Source organism: Ceratotherium simum, chromosome 4, assembly GCF_057802395.1.
Source record: "Ceratotherium simum simum isolate JZ-2026a chromosome 4, ASM5780239v1, whole genome shotgun sequence".
Lineage (NCBI taxonomy): Eukaryota > Metazoa > Chordata > Mammalia > Perissodactyla > Rhinocerotidae > Ceratotherium > Ceratotherium simum.
In genome coordinates, this window is record NC_141903.1 from 1062420 (window position 1) to 1083147 (window position 20728).

The 20728-nt window shown below is 48.4% G+C and overlaps 1 protein-coding gene across 6 annotated transcripts in view; it reads left to right on the forward strand.

Annotated features, from left to right (window-relative positions):
* Positions 1-5242: 5242 nt before the first annotated feature.
* The window catches only part of MAPK9 (mitogen-activated protein kinase 9), a 51469-nt gene continuing 35983 nt past the window's right edge, over positions 5243-20728 (forward strand). For 5 of the 6 annotated variants that reach the window (XM_087429187.1, XM_087429188.1, XM_087429185.1 and 2 more), the window contains exons 1-2: positions 5243-5400; positions 19168-19338. In XM_087429187.1, the coding sequence (XP_087285313.1) occupies positions 19217-19338 (122 nt within the window). In that variant the 5' untranslated portion in view covers positions 5243-5400; positions 19168-19216. Of the gene's footprint in view, positions 5401-19167; positions 19339-19756; positions 19998-20728 lie in introns of those variants that run through there. The other variant, XM_087429191.1, reaches the window with a different exon arrangement.

A 20728-nucleotide genomic window follows, 5' to 3' on the forward strand; every position in this document is an offset into this window, starting at 1 on the left:
TGTTTCTGCCCTTTCTCCTACGTGTCCTTACGTGAGCCTGACTGCCAGCCCAGGGAGCCATCAGAATCCTCCTGGGGGTTTTCAAACTCAAGGGTGGTAGAAGAGCAGAAGGTGACACAGGGAGAAGGAGGGTGACAGAGAGAAGAGTGGGACATGATGGAGAGCCAGCTCATGGCTTCCAAGGCCCCAGCCCGGCTCTCAAGCCTGGGGTCCTGAGGCCAGCTCCACTCCTGCCCTTCCCCAAGTGTGACAATTCAGGAACCTCCCAATAATTGTCCCCATTGTGTTAAGTGCAGCATGGCTTTCTATAACACACAACTAAAACAGTCTTGATTTGCACCCCCTGCACATCTGTGGTCCTGGGAAGGGTTGGGGAGGAGAGTGTCAATGCAAATAATCTATAATCAATCTATAAATCAAAATTGGGGTGAGTTTATTATGAGCCAAACTTGAAGACCATATAGCCTGGGGCCTTCCTTCCCTAAGGAAGGAAGGGCTCCAAAGAAGTGGGGTGTACAGAGTGGTTATATACCATCAAAGAGCATGTATCACATACGATTGGAATGTCTCTTTTACAAGAATCACAAGATTGCCTAGCTGGCACAGCGATTCACACAGCAATTGATGAACACAGCAGGTAGCAGGTTTGTGGTCTCCAGCTGGGTGGTCACAGCAGGTCAGCAATCAATCCCTAGCCCAAGGAGAGATGCTTATCCTTAAGGAAATGCTGATGTGGGGGAAGTTACTTTATCTTAAGGGCATTTGTTCTTGTCTTTGGGACATAGTAAATTCTTAAAGCAAATATACAATGCATGCTCAACGGCCACATCAGGCCCTTTTGGAAAAAATAGTCAGGCCGAATTAGTTTTACACCAAATGGCTTCCTCATGTACTCCAATATATCCTATTGCTTGCCATTTATTTATCAAGGGGTTGGCGGAGGGGGCAGAGGAGGCCAGCATGAGGAGCCTCACTGCCCTGCATGCACAGTCTGTACCCCGCACTTGATACTTCTCTCCTTGAGTCCTCACAGTATCCCCATCAGGCTGGGATCACCACCCACGCCCCCCCCCCATGGAACTGAGGCTCAGAGAAGCCAATACCTTGGCCAGAGGAGCACAGCTAAGTGGACAGCCCAACTGAGACTCAGGCCAGTCAAGGGTGGCTAAGATTGGAGCCACGGGAACCTGTCAGCCCTGTGGCCCCTGGCACCCCTACCCCAGGGAGTTGGAGCCCGAGCTCTTCGTCCCTCCTGTGCTCTCTTCTCCCTGGTGAAGAGGCTAGCGTGGGGTAGGAGGTGGGCAGTGTCTGGCAGCTGTGGCATCAAGGAGAAAGTTAGGGCAGGGAAGGGAGGGGCAGTGAGTCTCAGGAGGAGGCAACGGGCTGGTGGTCTTCATCACAGAGGTACACAGCCTGGGCCGCAGAGCTGAAGGTGACAGGAAAGGGAAAGGAGGGTGGGCAGCCAGATACAGGCTCAAAAAGCCTTCCTCTCCACAGGAGGGTGAGCAGGCCAAGGGCAGAGGTCCCTACTCCAAAAGCCAGGCCAGCAACCATGGCGTCCTCCCCAACTCCTCCTCCTCCCTCACCCCCACACCCCACCTCTCACTAAGACCTGAGAATTCCACCTCTCAAACAGCTTTTTTTCTTTACATCAAGTTTATTTTAGTATAATTTACAGACACTAAAAGTCACCCTTTTCCAAGTGCGCAGTTCTGCATTTTGACACACATATAGTCACATGACCACTGCCATAATTAAAACATAGTTTACCCATCATCCCCCAAAATTCCCTCGAAGCCCCCCTGTAGTCATTCCCCTCCCCGTACTTGACCTTTGGCAACCAATGATCTGATTTGCTTTTTCCGTAATGTCATATTAATGGAATCATAGAGGACGTAGCCTTACGTTTGGCTTCTTTCCCTTAGCATGATGTTTTGGGTACTTATCCATGTGGTGCACTTGTCAGCAGGTCACATTCCGCCATATAGACGTACTACAGTTTGTTTGTCCATTCACTGGATTATAAGCATATGGGTTTTTTCTAGTTTTTGACTGTTGCAAATAAAGCCGCTATGAACATCTGTGTACAGCTCCTTGTGTGGACATGTTTTTATTTCTCTTGATACACACCCAGGAATGGGATTGCTGGGTGGTATGACAGGTGTATTTTTAATGTTATCAGAAGCTGCCAAACTGTTTTCCAAAGTGGGTATACCATTTTGCTTTCCTACCAACAGTGTAGGGAGAGTTCCATTTGCTCCACATCATCACTAACACTGGATATTGTCTGTCTTGTTTATTACAGCCATCCTAGTGGGTGTGTAGTAATAGTAGTTCATTGTGATTTTAATTTGCATTTCTCTAAAGTCTTGAAACAGTTTTTTTGTGTGTGTGTGAGGAAGATCAGCCCTGAGCTAACATCCATGCTAATCCTCCTCTTTTTGCTGAGGAAGACTGGCTCTGAGTTAACACCTATTGCCAATCCTCCTCCTTCCCCCCGCCCCAAAGCCCCAGTAGATAGTTGTATGTCATAGTTGCACATCCTTCTAGTTGCTGTATGTGGGACGCGGCCTCAGCATGGCCGGAGAAGTGGTGCGTCGGTGCGCGCCCGAGGTCCGAACCCGGGCCGCCAGTAGCGGAGCTCGCGCACTTAACCGCTAAGCCACGGGGCTGGCCCTTGAAACAGTTTTAAAATCAGTTCCTTCCTCTTGACACCTGCTGCCAAGACCACGGCCCCAGGCCAGGCCAGGCCTCATCTTCTCTCACAAGGGCCTTTGCAATAGCTCCCTAACTAGTCTTGTGGCTTTAAGCCCCACATCCCTGAAACTTCATATGCCCTAGTAATCTTTCCAAAATAAACACCTAGTTACATTGCTCACTTCCTTTCTTAATATCCATCAACAGCTGCCCTTTATCTCCACAGCCAGGCCCCCACTTTGCAATGCCCCAAGGGCCAGCAGGTAAGGGATGAGTGAAGTTGCAACCAGGCATGGGTAATAGGGAATGGTGGGGACTGTGGTGAACTAGGGGCCTCACCTAAAGGGGCAGCTGCCACTCAGTTCCAGCTGACCACTGCCCTCTGGCAATGCAGGCCCCATGTTGCCAGAGCTTCTAACTATTTAAGAGAAAACAACTGAGCTTTTTCAAGCGAAATCTCCCAATTTTTAAATGCTGGTAACTGGCAAGTCAATTAAAAAACAAAACCTCCTCTCTGGGCTAAACAGGGAATATCAGTGAGCTGAAGCCAGCCCATGGGACTCCAGTCAGCAGTGCCAGCTCACCTGAAGGCCCTCATAACTCTCCAGTCCCTCCTCCCCTATCTCCAGCAAGACCAGGTGACATGTGGTTCCCTGAACGCAGCACGCAGGTCCTCACTTCTGAACCTTTGGGTCTGAGGGCCCTTTCCACCTAAACCACTGGCCCAGCACGTTCCTGCTGGCTTTCCACCCTGGCTGGGGCTTCTTCCTGTCCAAGAGGCCCTGTTAACTGCGTCTCCCACCTGGCAGGCTGGGTCAGCTGTCAGTTATGCTCCTGGGCGCCCCTCCCCTCATCGCAGTTCTCATCACACCTGCAGGATCTTCTCACTGGTCCACCTCACCAAATTCCGTGCACTCTTCCAAGGACAGACCAGCCCCCTTCCCTGCACTGTCACCTCAGCTCTGTGCCCATAAATGTTCACTGTATTTCATAAACCAGAAAAAGGCAGACTCCTTTCAGAAAACTCAGGGTGGAATATGTACAGGTGTGTGTATGTACAATGATTTTTGGTACGCACCTTGCATGGCATGAGTGCTGAAAACTCAAGGCTGGAGTGTGTCTTGGAATGGGTGCCCCTTCCTAATCTGAGGAGAAGCCCCCATGAGACTTGGTAAACCTGCAGCTCTGACATCCAGGCTTTACTAGTTTCCCATAATCCTAGATGGCAGTCATTTTTGGTTCCCTGTTTCTGTTGTGCGCCTGGGGCAAGTGGCAGGTGAGGCTGAGGTGAGGACAGGAGCCCACCTGGTGGGCTCTCCTCAATGCAGGCCACACTCCGGAGCTAGAATTTCAAGCAGGGCTGGGCCATACTCAATCTTAGAAAACTCCCTCTGGTGGCCAAGGTGGAGGGTGCCTAAGAGGGACACCATGGCTGGATCCCTTCCTCTACCCAACCCCTCCTCTGAGGCCCTGGTGCCCCCAGCCTGGCCTGGGTCACAGGTTTGCTGCTCTTCCCAAATTCTGCCACCAACCTCCATACCCCTATGCCCCTAGACCTCCCCATCTGTAAGGTCCTGCTCCTTTCCCCTAATTTAAACCCCGCCCTGGTCACCCTGCGGGCCCTGGCTTCCTGTGAGGGCTGTTCCTCCTCCGGAGTCCCCCACTCTCCCCATCTCCAAAGTCCAACTCCCCCCACCCCATCCGTGGCCCTCTGGGCTTTTCCCCCCTGTGTCCAGCCTCCTTGCCTCACTTCCAGCTTTGCTTATCCAATAAGCGAATCCGGAATACCCAATACCCTGGCCTCTGCCATCATTTCATACGTTCCCAGGCCCGCTGGAACCCAGCTGGGCCGGAGGGCTTTGGGAGATGACTCAAACGGAGGTCGAGGTCAGCGAACTCCAGCCCCTAGGGGCCCTCGTCACTGCACTCCCCTCCCCTACTTATGAGCCTGCCCCTCTCCTCTCAGGCAGAGGCTTGAACCCTGCCCCAAGCGCACCCGCCTGTCCTAGGCCTCCTCTGTCACTGACCGGCCGGGGACACTTGTCTGCACACGGCCATCTCCTTGCACCCGCTCCGTTCAGATTGCTGGCGGCACCCCTACGAACCCTTTCCAGGGAGCGGCGGCGTCCGAGGTCCCCGCCTCCCCTCCCCAGTCGCTCGCGGCCGCGCCTCCTCCTCCCGGGAACCACCCCGCGCCGTCGCCCGGGCTGTCCCCACACCGACCGGCTCCGTCCCGTCCAGGCCGCATCGCCGCTGCCACTGCACGTGTAGCCAGAGGCCCGGCTCCTCGGTCCCGCCGGCCCCCTCTCAGCCGCCTCCGGCTCGCTGTCAGGCCGCGGCCCCGCGGGCCCCGCGGGCTCGACGGACACAGCGGCGCGCACCCCGCCTGCGGCCACAGGGCGCCGGCCAGCCGAGCCCGCGGCCCCGCCCCCGGCCCGGCCCGCCCCCCGCCGCCATTGGCCGCGACCGCCTGGCTCTCCGCGCACTGATTGGCCGGCGCGCGGGTCGGTCAGGCGGGCACCGCGGCGGCGGCGACGCGAGCGGACCGGAAGGGTCGAAGCGCTCGGCGCCCCTCGCACCCACGGCGACGGCGGCGGTGGCGGGCGGGGCGGCGGAGCCGGGGCCGCGGAGCCGCGAGCGGCCAGCGCAGCGCCGCCAGTCCGCCCGCCCGCCCTCTCCCCGGCACGGCGGCGGGGAGGCGAGGTGAGCCGGCGGGCGCGCGGGCGGGCGGCTAGGCCCGGCGGGGGCCGCTCGCGCTGGGGCCGCTCGGGGAGGGGCCGCTCAGGGAGGGGCGGCGGGAGGGCGGCGCGGCGGGGGCGGGGGCTGGGGCCGCGGGCGCTGGCGCCGCCCCGGAGCTCGGCCGCCGCGGGCCCCCGCCCGCCGCTGACAGCGGCCCGGCCTGCGCGCTCGCCGGCCCGGCGGGCAGACGGCCGCGGGTCCATGGGCGCCGCCCCCGCCGTGGGGCGCAACCGCAGCCCCGCCGGGATGCTCAGGGCCCGGCCGGGCGCCGACCCTCACGGCGCCCCGGTCTCCCCCGGACAGGCTTGCGGACAGGGTTGTTGTCAGGCTCGGGGAAGGTGTGTGAAAGCGTTGGGCGGCAGCCAGCCCCTGCGGGTGCTAGTGTGGCAGGAGCCCCCACCCGCGCTTCTCCGGGGCCTCGTCATTGCCCACTCGGTGCCCAGCGACGCCAGAGCCGGCGTGCCCACCTCCCCACCACTCCCCCACCCGGAGCACCGCTCTCCTCTGCCACCCGTCTTCTCCCCCCCCCTTGAACCTGTGGCCACGTTTACCTCAGGACCTTTGCACTGACTGTTTCCAATGCTTGGAGTCGTCGCCCGGATCTTTGCACAGCTGGGGCTCCTGCTGGTCCTTCCTCCGGTCAGACGGCTCCTTCTCTCTGAGGCCTTCCGTGACCACCCTCTTTCTTCCCGTAGTCCTTCTGTCTCATGTTGGTTAACTTTCCTCCAAGCATTCACTCAGGTGTGAAACGACTCTATTTATGGGTCTGTTTATTTTGTCTCCCCCACTAGGATGTAGCCTTATGAAAACAGGTAGTTGTCTAATTAGTCCACTGCTTTATCCCCAGTGCTTAGAAAGCCCACAGTAAGTACTCAGTAATACCTGTTCATTGAGTGAAGCAGCCACTCTGCCTGCCTGCGGCCTCTGCTCTCTGTCCGTGTAGTGACTCATGAGTGACGTGTGAAGCTTGTAAGCGGATGGAAGCTGGTTCTCGTTTTGTGAAACATTTGAATGTCCTTGACCCCTTTATTTGGTAACTGTCAGAACAAGCTGTGATATAAACTTACATTTCTGTAGCGTTGTCGCTCTAACTTCGCACGTTCAAGAGACATTGCATTATCTGGGTCAGGCTTTCTGCTTGACCCTGGGGACACAAAGGCAATACAGCAGGGTCCCTTCCTCAGGAGAGCCCAGTGGAGAAGGCAGACGTGCAGACCTTCGGTGCCAGGACAGAGTGCCACTCTGCGGTGGAGGGGCTGTGCCCTGGAAATGAGGAGGCCACCGGTGATACTGGAGTCGGGCCTTGCGTGGTGCTGAGAAGTGTGCCAGGCGGGGAGAGGCACAGAAATGGGTAGGGCAGGGCGAAGGAGGGACTTGAGCCTGGTGTGGGGTTGGGAGTTGGCCTGTAGGGCCAGGTGTAAGACAGTCCGGAGTGGTGGGGACCCCGGAGAACCAGACCTTGCCTAGCGTTTTTTAAAATTCAGAATTCTAGATTTGTATCTCTACTCTCCTGATTTTTAAATATTGGCAGTAGCTAATTAAAAACTTTTTCAGGGGCCGGCAGTGGTGCAGGGGTTAAGTGCGCGCGCTCCGCTGCGGCGGCCCCGGGGTTCGCAGGTTCAGATCCCGGGCGTGCACCAACGCACCGCTTATCAGGCCATGCTGTGGCAGCGTCCCATATAAAGTGGAGGAAGACGGGCACAGATGTTAGCCCAGGGCCAGTCTTCCTCAGCAAAAGGAGGAGGGTTGGCATCAGATGTTAGCTCAGGGCTGATCTTCCTCACACAAAAAAAAAAATTTTAATGCCGCGAGCTGAGCAAAATACAGACCTCATTCAGTTTGGCTGCAGGATTGTCAGCCTCCAGGGCCGGTTCGTAGGAGGGAAGAGCTGCAGTGAGCTGGAAAGGTAGCCTGAGGCCAGGGGAGCTAGGCCCTGCTTGTCCAGATACTCTCCTTTGTCACTGGAGCCCTGTGAGGAGCACCTATGAAACCCATTTCTGCAGAGGAGGAAATGGAGGCTCACAGAGTTTCAGCTGTTTGCGTCACAGCCAGCAGCTGGAAGGTGAAATTTGAACCCAGGTCTCCCCCAGATTAGCGTTCTTTCCTAGTCCCTCAACTCTAAGTATTCTCTTTTGGCTTTTAATTTGTTCTGGAAGAACAACATCTGATCTAGATAATGTTTTCTTTCATTTAACCGTTTTTTTCCCTTCAAAAGGATACTACAGGGTTAAAAATAATCCTATTATTGGTATAGTCTTCTCTGGAGAGCTTTTAAATTTTCCTGAGAATTTTCAGGATGCCAGGACTTTAAATAATTTGTTGACGACTAAAATGTGTTTATATGGCCCCCCCTAAATAAATGTTAGTGCGTACACTTCAGTTTGTCTATTTAAAATAAAATTTTAGTTTTCTGGATAAAGAAAAGTGCCAGGTGAAGCAATTAATAGTGAGTAAAGCAATTGTTTTTATGGTGCATAAAGTAAAACAGAAACTACATTTTGTTCTTAACGCTATTGATCCAGCAGTAGGGCAGCTATTTTTGGTCTAAATATGTAGTTATACTTCACTCCTGGTTAAGAAGCTGACATTTTTACTTAATTTTCCTTAAAAATAATTAAATTTGTACTTGGCCTTTTGTGATTGTGTGAACTAGTTTCAACATCAGTCTTGATTTTAACTGTTTATTATGAGGACTTTCAAACACACGCAAAATGAACAGGATGGTATCCAGCTTCAACAGTTGTCAACTCCTGGCCAATATTGTTTCATCCCTAACCTCATTCACTTACACCCTCACCCCCCATATTATTTTAAAGCAAATCCTATATATTATGTGATTTCATCCATGAATTTTTTAGTATATGTCTCTACAAGGTAAGGACTCTCTTAAACTTGGAAAAGCAATAATTCCTTAATATAATCAAATAACCAGTCAATATTCACATTTCCAGTTGTCCCATAAATTTTATAGTGTCTTTCATAGTTTTTTAAACTGGAATCAGGATCCACATAAAGTCCATACATTGTGTTTGGTTGATAAGTCTTTTAATTTTCTTTTAATCTGTAGATTCCTCCTCGGTTTCTCTTTGTTTTTCTTAGTAGGTTATTTTTTGAAGCAATTGGGTTGTTCTATAGCATTTCCATAGTTGGGATTTTACTGATTGCATCCCTGCAATGTAATTTAATGTGTTTCTCTGTATTTCCTGAAAATTCATGGCTGGGTCTGGACGAGGCTTGGTCAGACCAGGGTGCCTTCCTAGGTGGGGTGCACTCTTCCTAACAGAGGCAGGTAAACTTGGTTGGCTCACACTGTTGATGCTCAGTGCCTAGACCCGTTGATTCATTAGGAGGGTATGTTATTTGGCAGGCACGTTTGTATATCTTTACCTAAGAAGAACTCATTTTTTTAAAAGAGAACTGTGGATCTTCTCAGATTTTATATTGGGCTTTGAATTGCTAGTTAAAATATTTTTAACTGATACGTCAAATTCTCTTTGGAAAATGGGGTATAAATTAATAGATATAAAAATAATGAAAGTAGTCACTGTTTTAACATGAGAATTCCTTACAGCTGAGAAAGTTTACTAACATTTGAAGGTGAAATTCAACAAATTTGATCTTTTTGTTTGTTTTTTTGGTTTTTGGTCCATAAAATATTCCACTGCTTACCCTCCCCCAGCTAATTTTGCTTTAGTATCTTTCTTTCTTTTTTTTTTTTTTGTGAGGAAGATTAGCCCTGAGCTAACATCTGATGCCAATCCTCCTCTTTTTTGCTGAGGAAGATTGGCCCTGGGCTAACATCCATGCCCATCTTCCTCTACTTGATATGGGACGCCGCCACAGCATGGCCTGACAAGCGGTGCACGGGTCCCCGCCCAGGATCTGCACCTGGCGAACCCTGGGCCAACAAAGCAGAGCTTGCACATTTAACCCCCACGCCACCGGGCCGGCTCCATACCTTAGAATCTTTCTTAAGCAAAGATTGTGTACTCTAAAACATTTCAGAAATAGTAAAAATGGATTTTAAGGATACATGGATTACAAACGAGATAGTCCTTTTTTTCCCCGTAAAAATGAGGCATTAATATTAACTCTCTTTATGTTAAATAGGTTCTTCCCTATTCTGAAGTTGTAATTTGAAGTATTTCATAACTGAATTATTTGGCTATTAGGAGTATGAACAGTGTGAAAACCACCTTTTAGTTTTTCTTTCCATAGGCCAGGGTAGGAAAAACTTGGGCATTTGTTTAAAAAACATTTTTATCTCCCCTTCACTACAACTAAGAGAAAAAATAATTGAGAAAGAATGATTACTTTTAAAATAACTCTTTTTCCTAAAAAATACATATATATACACATACACGCATATATAGTTGTACAGAACTGTAAGTGACTTCATTTGTTAGACTATTTAAATGTGGTTTATCTAACCTGATGCTGCTGCCAGTTTGACTTGAGTGTATCTAGGCATGAGGGGCAGCCCAGGACGAAATCCCCCAGCTCTGGTTCTAGAAGCAGATGTCGTCAAAAAAGTTCCTGAAACATCCCCTGCCTGCCACACCGTGGGATGGAAAATAAATTCTGTGCATTGCACCTATCTTTTGTGTCTTTCACCGAGGTGCTCACCAGCGTTAGCTGTGTCCTCAGCTCTTGCCCTTACCAGATTTTAGTTCACATTTCAGAATGCAGACCTTTGTTTGGGGAGCAGTAAGTAGAACGGGTGTGGTAATAGTGTCCTCATGTCAGCTGACACTGAGCCTTTGCCCTGTCCTGGGCGCTGTGCTAGCTGTCCTCTGAGGTTGATTTTGCGCTTATTGCCATTACACAGGTGAGTGTAATTGCTTGCCCAAGATCAGTCAGATAAGTGGCAGACCCACTGCCCTCTGACTCCCAAGTCCTAATCTTTTTTTTTTCCTCCCGTGAGGAAGATCAGCCCTGAGCTAACATCCAGGCCCATCTTCCTCCACTTTATGTGGGACGCCGCCACAGCATGGCCTGACAAGTGGTGCATAGGTGCACACCCGGGATGCGAACCTGGGCCACCAGCAGCGGAGTGCAGGCACTTAACCACTACGCCATGGGGCTGGCCCCCCCAAGTCCTCATCTTAACCACTGCACCACGCTGCCCTCTACGTGTATTCTTCCTCTTAGTTTTGCCTTAACAAACATTTACTGGGCACCCACTGTGTAATTAGTAGGAGATTGAGAAACGGATCAAGCACATTTTCTGCCCCTACAGAGCTAACAGGGTAGAAGTAAAGATAGACTTACAGTGCAGTATAAAATGAATACAGGTTGTGGTGCCAAAAAAGGGTGTGTGCCCAGCACAGTTTGAAGGGAAAGGCTGTAAAGGAAAACTTGCAGGAGAAGCGGGTGCTTGCATTAGATTTTGAAGGAGGATGAAGGTTGGTCAGGAGAACCAAAGGTGGGGGAAGTCATTTCAGGCAGAGGGAACAGCTCAGGCAGAGGCCTGAAGGTGTGCAGGAGCCGGTGTGTCCGCTGGTCCCAGGTGGTATGATTAGTGCCTGACTGGGCCAGAGGGCCTGCGGACTCCTCGGCTGTGCTAAGGATTAGAATTTTACTCTCAAGGGGCCGGCCCTGTGGCTTGGTGGTTAAGTGCGCGCGCTGCGATGCTGGTGGCCCGGGTTCGGATCCCGGGTGCGCATCGAGGCACCACTTCTCCGTTCATCCTGAGGCCGAGTCCCGCATACAGCAACTAGAAGGATGTGCAGCTACGACATACAACTATCCACTGGGGCTTTGGGGGGAAAAATAAAATAAATAAAATCTTTAAAAAAAAAAAAAAGAATTTTACTCTCAAGGCAGTCGGTCACTATTGAAGGAGTTTAAACAGGAAGGTGTATGATCACTGCATATTTTCAACAAATCTCTCTCTCTCTTTTGATTCCTTGTTTTGAAATAATTTTAAGAAATTGCAAATATAGTACAGAGAGGTCCCATGCACCCTTCACCAGTTTTCCCCAGTGGTTGTATGTTTACATAAAATATAGTACAGTATCAAAACCAGGAAATTGGCATTGGTACAATGTTTGCACAGTTCTGTGTCCTTTTATCACATGTGGAGATTCCTGTCACCACCACAACCAAGATAGAGAACCATTTTGTCATCCTGTGGTCTCCCTTGTACTACCCCTTTATAACCACACCCTACTTGTCCCCCCAGTCGGTAACCCCTGGCAACCACTGATCTGTTCTACATCTCTATAATTTTGTGATTTCAAGAATGCCGTATAAATGGGATTATACAGTATGGACCTTTTGAGATTGGCTTTTTCACTAAGTATCATGCCCTTAAGATCCACCCAAGTTATTGTGTGTGTCAAATAGTTCGGTCTTTTTTATTGCTGAGTGATTTTCCATGGTATGGATGCACAGCAGTTTGTTTAACCATTCACTCGTTGAAGAACATCTGGATTGTTTCCAGTTTTGAGCTATTACAAATAAAGCTGCTGTGAACATTCACGGACAGGTTTTCATGTGGACAGATCTCTCTTTCTAAAGTGGCATGTGTACAGTGGTTTGGAGGTAGCAGGAATGGAGGCTGGGAGAAGTACTTAAGCTGTTGCCATGTCCAGGGAGCAAAGAGAAGGCCTTATCTAGAACACTGGGAGTCGAGGCTGGAGATGGGGAGGAGGAGCAGGCCCAAGTGACTGCAGGGGGCCTGTGGGGAGGCATCCTCGCTGGATCTTGAGGATTCAACAGTGGGTGATGTGATAACAAATACTAGTTACTCTTTATCGTAGTATGTGCTGTAGCTTCACTGACGTTCAGAAGGATGGCCCTGCAATGCTGTAGGTTTCTTGATTATCAAAGAAAGATTAAGTTGTTGTGCTATGCTATTTTTAATAAGGATTAAAGTAGGAAAAAAGAAAAATTTGATTAAAAATTTTAGCCGCAAGTATTGAAACAGAGGGTGATCGTGAAAATCTGCTTTTTTTTTTTTAAAGATTTTATTTATTTATTTTCCCCCAAAGCCCCAGTAGATAGTTGTATGTCATAGCTGTACATCCTTCCAATTGCTGTATGTGGGACATGGCCTCAGCATGGCTGGAGAAGCGGTGCGTCGGTGCGCGCCCAGGATCCGAACTCGGGCTGCCAGCAGCGGAGTGCGCGCACTTAACCGCTAAGCCACGGGGCCGGCCTGTGAAAATCTGCTTGTAATCACAGCAGTCAGTTAATTTAAATATTGCATGTCCTGGGGATTCTGAAGCATTAGGGTGATTAAAAGTTTGAGCCTGTGGATGCCTGAAGCATCTTCATCGTCAGAAGAAAAAGTGTCATGGTAGGGTGAAGCCAACAGGATGAAATATGAAGGACTGGGTTTTTCTGGCCTGGTCTTGACCACCAGCTCTGGGACACATCACTTTACTTTTTAAATAAAATTAGAGATAGTAAAGTGGTGTATTGGAAAGAGCATGAATATTATAGTCAAACACACCTAAATTCAAATCCAGGCCATGCCTCTTTCCAGCTGGAAATTTGGGAAACTCCCATACTGTCTCTGAGCTGTGTCCTCCTTTGCAGAGTGGGGATAGTACTGAGCACCTTGCAGACTGCTAGGAGAGCGTTTATAACCGCGTAGCTCTGAGCCTGGCCCGCTCTCCAGCCTCAAGTCTCATCTGCCTCAAACCCATCCTCAGTCCGGGTGTCACAGTGACCATTCTGCAGCTTTTCATTTAAAAGTGTTTGTTTAATTAGTTTTTCAAATGTGAAATCTGAGCATGGTTTAAAAAAACCAGAAAGTTAAGATGGGAAGAGTGCGAGTCTTGTTTCCCACTGTCTCTCTGCACTTGTTAGCATGTCGTGCATGTGCGTGTTTTTCCATAGATTGACGTTTCCTCTGCACTCTTCTTTTTTTGTGTGTGTGTGGAAGATCAGCCTTGAGCTAACATCCATGCTAATCCTCCTCTTTTTGCTGAGAAAGACCAGCTCTGAGCTAACATGTATTGCCAATCCTCCTCCTTTTTTCTCCCCAAAGCCCCAGTAGATAATTGTATGTCATAGTTGCACATTCTTCTAGTTGCTGTATGTGGGACGCCACCACAGCATGGCCGGAGAAGCGGTGCATCGGTGCGCACCCGGGGTCCTAACCCGGGCCGCCAGTAGCGGAGTGTGCGCACTTAACCGCTAAGCCGCGGGGCTGGCCCCTCAGCACTCTTCTTTAACTTGCTTTATTACCTTTAGATATCTGAGACATCTTTCTATATCAGCACATGAAGTCCCTGCATTGTTTTTAATGGCTTTATTGTACTTTTATGCCATAATTTATTCAGTCAATCCACAGTGTACATTTTAGGTTATTTCTGATTTTTTGCCTGTTACAAGAAATGCTACATTTTTGCATCAGTATCTTTGAATATTTATATACATATATTTGTTGGATACATTTATAGGATTGTAGTTGCCAGGTTAGGATTCATGTGCATTTAAAATTTTCATAGATATTACCTATTTTCCTTCCAAAAATGTTTTACTAATTTACAGTTCTCATCAGCATGTATGGAAATACCTGTTTCCTCACACCTGGGCTGATAGTGCACAAACTTGTGCTCAGGTCTTGCCTCCTTCAGGAAGCCTTCCTTTACATTCATCTTTCACTCACACACTCCTTCTAGTTGTTTACTCGCTCCTCCGCCTGGACAACACTCTGCTGGGCTCCTGCCATGCAGCCTGTGTATACTCCTAGGATACTTCCTGCGTGGTGTAATAATTATGCTGTTGGCGGTTTGAGGGAAGGGACTGTGTGGTTAGCGTTCTGTCCACAACCCCTACCTACCTCATGCTTGGCACACAGGAGGCCATCAGGAAATGTTTGTTGGGAGAATTCAGTGAATGGTAGCTGGTGTCCCAGGTCTTGGACTGTGTGCTCTCCACTGTTCTTTCCCACTTTAAAATTTGATAACTGTAAAACTGTAGTTAGAGCTATTTTTTTGATTTAGAAAAATTAATTAGATTTAATACTATGTTTACAGTATCTGAATTGCCTATATTTAGAAGAGTGCTAGAGGTAAGAGAAATTTTTTTTAAAAAGCTTTTGTTACTCTAGGCTCTAAACAGGTAGGCATGTTCCTCCTGCCCAGTGTTTATTTGTAGAGTGGGTACATTTTACTCCAGTATCCTGGAGGAGATTCTACAAGAGTCTCCAGTCTTGGAGAAATAGAGATTTTAGATTAGAGTTTTCATTCAACAAGCGTTCGTCGAAGCAGCGTGGTAAGTGGGAAGGACAGGGACGTGAGCCGAATGCCTTTAGCAAAGGCTTTGCTGATCCCTTCCCCGGAGGCGTCGCCTCACTCCACACAGCTCTGAAGAGCCCAGGGAGCAAAGTGTGTGCCCCTAGGAGCTTTTTCAGTGATCATTGGTGGGCGCTGGACATTTCCTTAAGTTTTCTAGCAGTGCTGTGTGAGGGGAAGACAGGCCCGCCCTGCTTTTGAGGAACTCCCAGCCTGGGGAAGGGAGGCAGAGACAGACCTGCAGAAGCCGGGTGACAGTGCAGCACCCACTGGGCAGCACAGTGCAGAAGCCACGTGGGCGGGCACTGGGTCCCACTGCTGGGAGCCAGGGTGAGAAACCAGCAGCTGCTAGTGAGGGGAGTGGAGGCAGTGACTGCACCTTCAGTGTGCTGTAATGTGGTTGAATGAAGAACGCTTATACTTCCCCATTTGTAAACTGTTTTCTGAAACCCAGTTGAGGACCATTTTGTTGAAATATAACCTCAACAGAGTTGGTTTCATTAATAGCTAAATTACCTGCTTTCTTGGGTTGCCTTGAGGTTCTTTCTCTTGCTCTCATGAAGCACAAGCTTGCCAGAGAAGGTGTCTTTGACAAGTTCTCTTTCAGGTGATTTTTTTGTGTGTGTGTGAGGAAGATCAGCTGTGAGCTAACATCCGATGCCAATAACCCTCTTTTTGCTGAGGAAGATTGGCCCAGGGCTAACATCTGTGTCCATCTTCCTCCACTTTATATGGGACGCCGCCACAGCATGGCTTGACAAGCAGTGCGTCAGTGCGCGCCGGGGACCGAACCTGTGAACCCCGGGTTGCCGAAGCGGAGTGTGCGCTCTTAACCACTGCGCCACTGGGCCGGCCCCTCACATGATTTTTTTTCTGCGTAATAAGAGCAACTCATCTCAATTTTAAAATTATGTTAAATCTTGAAATTATATTAATAATTTTTGAACCCAATGATGTAATGTACTCCCAAAATTCACTAAAGCTAAGCTAATATTGTACCAGTAGAGTATAGGTTACAACGGTTGTAGCGGAGAGTTCCAGAGTGCTCAACAAGGTTTGGATTAATTTGTGCCAGCCCCAGCTTGGGCGGGTGGTCCAGAATAGGGGGCGGCTTGGTGCCACAGGTAAGTCAGGAATCTGGCTGGTGGGCAGCTCTACCTTCTTCAGCATGTGACTTCCAGTTCCAGGTCTACGATGGCTGATCCCAGCCAGCAGTAAGGGAGAAAGATGGAGTGGACGGCAAGCAGCTTCCTGTAAAAAAAAAAAAAAAAAAAAATCTGGAAGTAGCATACATCACTTTTGTTCATATCTCATTAGCCAAAAGTTGATCATCTGGCTACACCTGGCTGCCAGGAAAGCAGCCAGATGTTGTCTTTAGCTGGGCAACCACTTGCCCAGCTGAAATGAGGAGGCTTCTGTTCCTAAAGCACAGAAGGGCAGAGCCGGTCCCGGAGTGTGTGCGTCAGCAGCCTGTGCCTACCTTGCTGCGCATCCCTTCCCTGCGCAAAGCTGAATTCGCCCACTGAGCGTGCTCCTGCTCACCCCCAGCTGCTTCGCCCTCGTTTCTCCTGCCTCCTCTGGGTCAGCAAGTCATGGGCATTCTTCATCCAAGCCCTGCATTTCCTTCTTTTCCCCCCCCTGCCATAATCCTGGTATTTTTGGCAGGTCTCCCTGTCTTCAGGCCAGTCCTGCCCACTCGGATGCATCCCTTTCTCATCTTCCCGAATGACCTCTTTGAAGAGCAAGTCTGAGCACATGCCTCTCGCACTTGGATGGCTCCACAGCCCTCAGGCCCAGGCCCAGATGGCTCCAAGAGGCTGCCGCGGCCCGTGGAGATCTGGCCTTGTTTTCTCTCTCCAGCTTCTCTCCCCTGCTACCCAGCAAAACTAAATCTCAGATGACTTGGCATGCTTAAAAGGCACCTCCAGCTCTTTCTACATGCTCCTTCTCTTCCCCACATGCCCAGAACTCCATCCTTCTGGCTTTAGGGCTCTCCTTGCATCTGGCCCCTTTCTGAGTGTGCCTGCAGTGTGCGCTCTCTGTAAGCTCTCCAGGGACGGGCACTCGGGCTGTTCTGGCACAGGTCCCCGTCCACAGTGGTGCTCAGGAAATGCTTTATCAATGACCAGCACCGCTGGTGTATTACAATATGGCAAAGAAACAGCAGGTTGTAGTGGCTACCTGCCTTTTCACCGAGTCTGTGTCTAATCATCTGTGCTTGCACCCCACTAGCCAGGCTGAGCGATTCACCGAGTCTGAGCAGTCAGTCAGAGCTCTGTGCCTCTGTGCCTCTACTGTCTGTCTCTGGCAAAACAGTCCAGGACAGATGGCATCTCCTCCATGAAGCTCGCCTTGTCTTCTGCACTCCTACACAAGGAACTCTTTTGCCTTTTGACTGTGTTATGTTTTGCTTATGGCCCTTACCTCATTGTAACTTGTATTACGATATAGATAACGGACTCATTCCTCACACTTCTCTCCCAAAATAGTGAATTATATACTGCTTCAAGGATGGTTCCTAGCTGATATTGCTGTGTCTCCTACATTACATATCACTTTCTTGTACAAAGAACCCCATAAGTGTTGAGTTGAATTGTCTCAGCCTCTTAAAAACTATAAATAAATTAATCTTTAGAAAAGGATATTCCTTCAGATGTCAGTAAAATGGAGCAGGAGTGTGAGGGAATCATGAGATGCTGTATTAAGGGTCAGATCAGCAAAGGTTTATTGAATGCTCACGTTGTGCCAGGGCCCAGGCCTTCCCTGTCCTCCTGTCCTGGGAGTGTGGGATGCCATGGTGAGAAGGCAGACCTGTCCCTGCCCTCGTGGAGCTTAGGGTCCCCTCCTCACAGCAGCGTGGCTTGGCCAGTCATTAAGCCTTGGGTCACTCCAGCATAACAGGGATCTGATAACCCTGCTGTGCAAGTCGTCATGAACAGTGTGTTAGTTCATCTAGTGCAGGGCTGGCCTCCCGGAGGCACTCCCTGGCAGGTGTGCAAGGGCTCTCAGTCCCAATGGCTGGTGGTACTAAGAGCTGTGCCTCAGCCACTGCCCTGAGAACAGTAAAAAAGCATGAAGCAATAGTCAGTTGGAGAAACTATTCATTTGATTTAAATTCTTTGTTTAGGCTTGTTATTAATCAATTTCTTTTCATGTTTAATGAAAACCTAGACATCATTGTATTGAAATACAGATCATCACTCCAAAAAACTCATGGGTAGACACTAAATATTAGATGGTGGAACAAACAGGTAGGAATTTGCTGGAGCTGTAGAATAAAATTTAAATTCTGTGTTTTTAAACAGTATAGAATGTTCATCTAATATGATTTTGTTGGCTTTTCTTTTTTCTTTTTTTTTTTGCTGAGGAGGATTAGCCGTGAGCTAAGATCTGTTGCCAGTCTTCCTCTTTTTGTATGTGAGCCACCGCCAGAGCATGGCCACTGACAGATGAGTGATGTAGGTCCACACCTGGGGACCACACCTGGGCTGCCGAAGTGGAGCACGCCAAACTTAACCACCAGGCCACCAGGGCTGGCCCTGGCTTTTTAATTTTTGGAAAAAGACCAAAATAAATAGCTTGCCGACTTTTCAATAAACGTTGTCAGGCAAGAGCCAAGGAACCAAGTATATGTAGCTGCCTGCCAATTTCTGTTTGCTTGTTTTCTGTATAAAATCATGCACGCTCCTGCAGAGTGGGCATCTCAGCCTCCTGTCTAAACCATGGAACAGCCGCTCTGAGGCTGCCAGTTTATACTCAGACCTCATGAAGAACGTCGTAGCATCCATGCTATTGACTGTAGGTTATGACAGAGTTCTCTGTCTACCATGTCTGGATTGAAGCCCATTAGTGATGTGAGGTATGGGGAATACAGGCAGGCTCCAAGACCACTTCACGAGGCAGGAGCGTGCCCATGGGCATGCACAGCACACGCCTGTGGCACCAGGCTGCCAACAGCCTGTTGTCTGCTTCCCCTGTTACATCTCTTTGGCATAGGACTTGCTTTCTGCTTCATCACTTTAACCAGAATTTGTGGACTTAGCAGAAGATGGATCCATTTGTTTTCCTGCAGGAATCATAGATGTAATCATTCTGAAAGAGCACCTCCCACTCTGGTTGAGATAATTTAGCATAAGCTGGTCCCACAGGAAGCAGGCTGATGAGAATCATAGAGTGACGTAGTCTTGTCATGGCTAATAAAATGTGCAAATTCTTTTCTCCGAAGTTTGTTATTTTCTAATCCAATTCCTTAAAATGTGGTCATGTGGGACCTCAAATTTCCTTCCTTTCATAATGGTCTTCTACCCCTGAAATGTGTTTGCATTTTTTGCATGTTGCTTAAGTTTAGAACTTGGTCAGACTGAGTTTATCAACTTACAGCCACATCGTCTTATATACCAATAGATTTGAAACACTATTAAGCAAGCTATGCATGTATAATTTCAGTAAGAATGCATGTTCATTCTGTTTTTCTCTTAAGGGTTCTGACAACTGTACCAGCTCTTCGGAATATTATATGACACTACATCATGAGTGACAGTAAATGTGATAGTCAGTTTTACAGTGTGCAAGTGGCAGACTCAACTTTCACTGTCCTAAAACGTTACCACCAGTTGAAACCGATTGGCTCTGGAGCCCAAGGAATTGTTTGGTAAGTATGGTCTGTTTCAATAGTGTGGATTGAGTTGTTTTTATAATAAAAACGAAATAAAACCAAATCATCAGAATTTAGAAAGACTGATGATAGAAATACTCTTTTCTTTGCTATAGGTTTGTGAGCTAAATTGAACCAACCTCTTGCTCTAGTTATATGTAGTCAGATTGTAGGATACAAACCCAAATTCTTAGAATGCTGCATAAATTTAAATAGGTAGCAATTTTTCTTTTTCTTTTTTTGTTTTGTTTTATTTTTCTTTTTTTTTTTCTTTTCCATTCCCCCTGTCATTATGATATTAGAATAATAGCTATGACAGTGAGTTTTAACAGAAATTTGGAGTTTTATTCATTTCTTCATCCTGGCCACCTTTCCCCCTCCCCCTTTATTCCCAATCACTCCTGTTCATTTCTAGGCGCCGTCATTGCAGTGCCTTGCCCTTCATTGGCAGGATGAGGCCAGTCAGTGTCATTATCACCCCATGGATTAACCAGGAAGGGATGCTGTGTGAGGGGTTGGGCTGGCCGTCTCTTCCTTGGTGTCTCACTTCAACTATGTGTCCAGCCCAGGACGTCAGAACCGTTGGTCTGACCCTGAACCTTAGTCTCTTGCATGGTAAGACAGTCAGCTGCCGCGACATCACTGGCCAGCTAAAGGTAAAGTTTTTCACATGTTTTCTAGACTACAGTTATCAGCACTTCCCGAACTTTTTATCCCTTATTTTTCTGGGCAAATTTTTTTTCTTTTTTTGGTCAATGAAAACAAGATTACCTTTGCATCTAAAAGAACTGTGATGAAGCTAAACATCCAGTGTTTACAGCTTGTAGGCAGAGGGGAGTCAAGATAAAAGAGAACTCTTTTGGAGTTCTGGTTGGGGAGCTTATGTTTTCTTTAGAGATGTTGAGTATAGAGAATCCTCACCAGTGGTTTGTAACTGATCCTCTGTTGTAGAGACATGTGATCAGAGAAGTCAGTTGTTTTCGTCAGCTTAGGTGGTTGGAGGCCCTGGGAGCTCAGAGGAGATGTAGTACAGAGCTTCCCAGAAAAGCTAATGAGGGAGAAGGGGCTGTTTAGAAGGAATGCCCAACTTGTGACTAAAACAGTGGTGCTCTTTCTCTCCAAACAATAACATATTCTATTGGTACTTAAATCCAGTGTGCCATGAGAAGCTTTAAAGTCAGTGGATGTTGTTCAAAATTAGGAAACTTTGATGTTAATAAAACGTTCTAGACAATAAAACATTCTTTTGATTTATAATCCATATCTTATTTGGAATTGGATGGGAATTTGACACAGGTAATTCAGCAAGACTGATATCAAGGACATTTGATGTAATAACCACATTAAGAGGCTGACCAGAAGTTCATAATTAATTGTAAAATGGAAG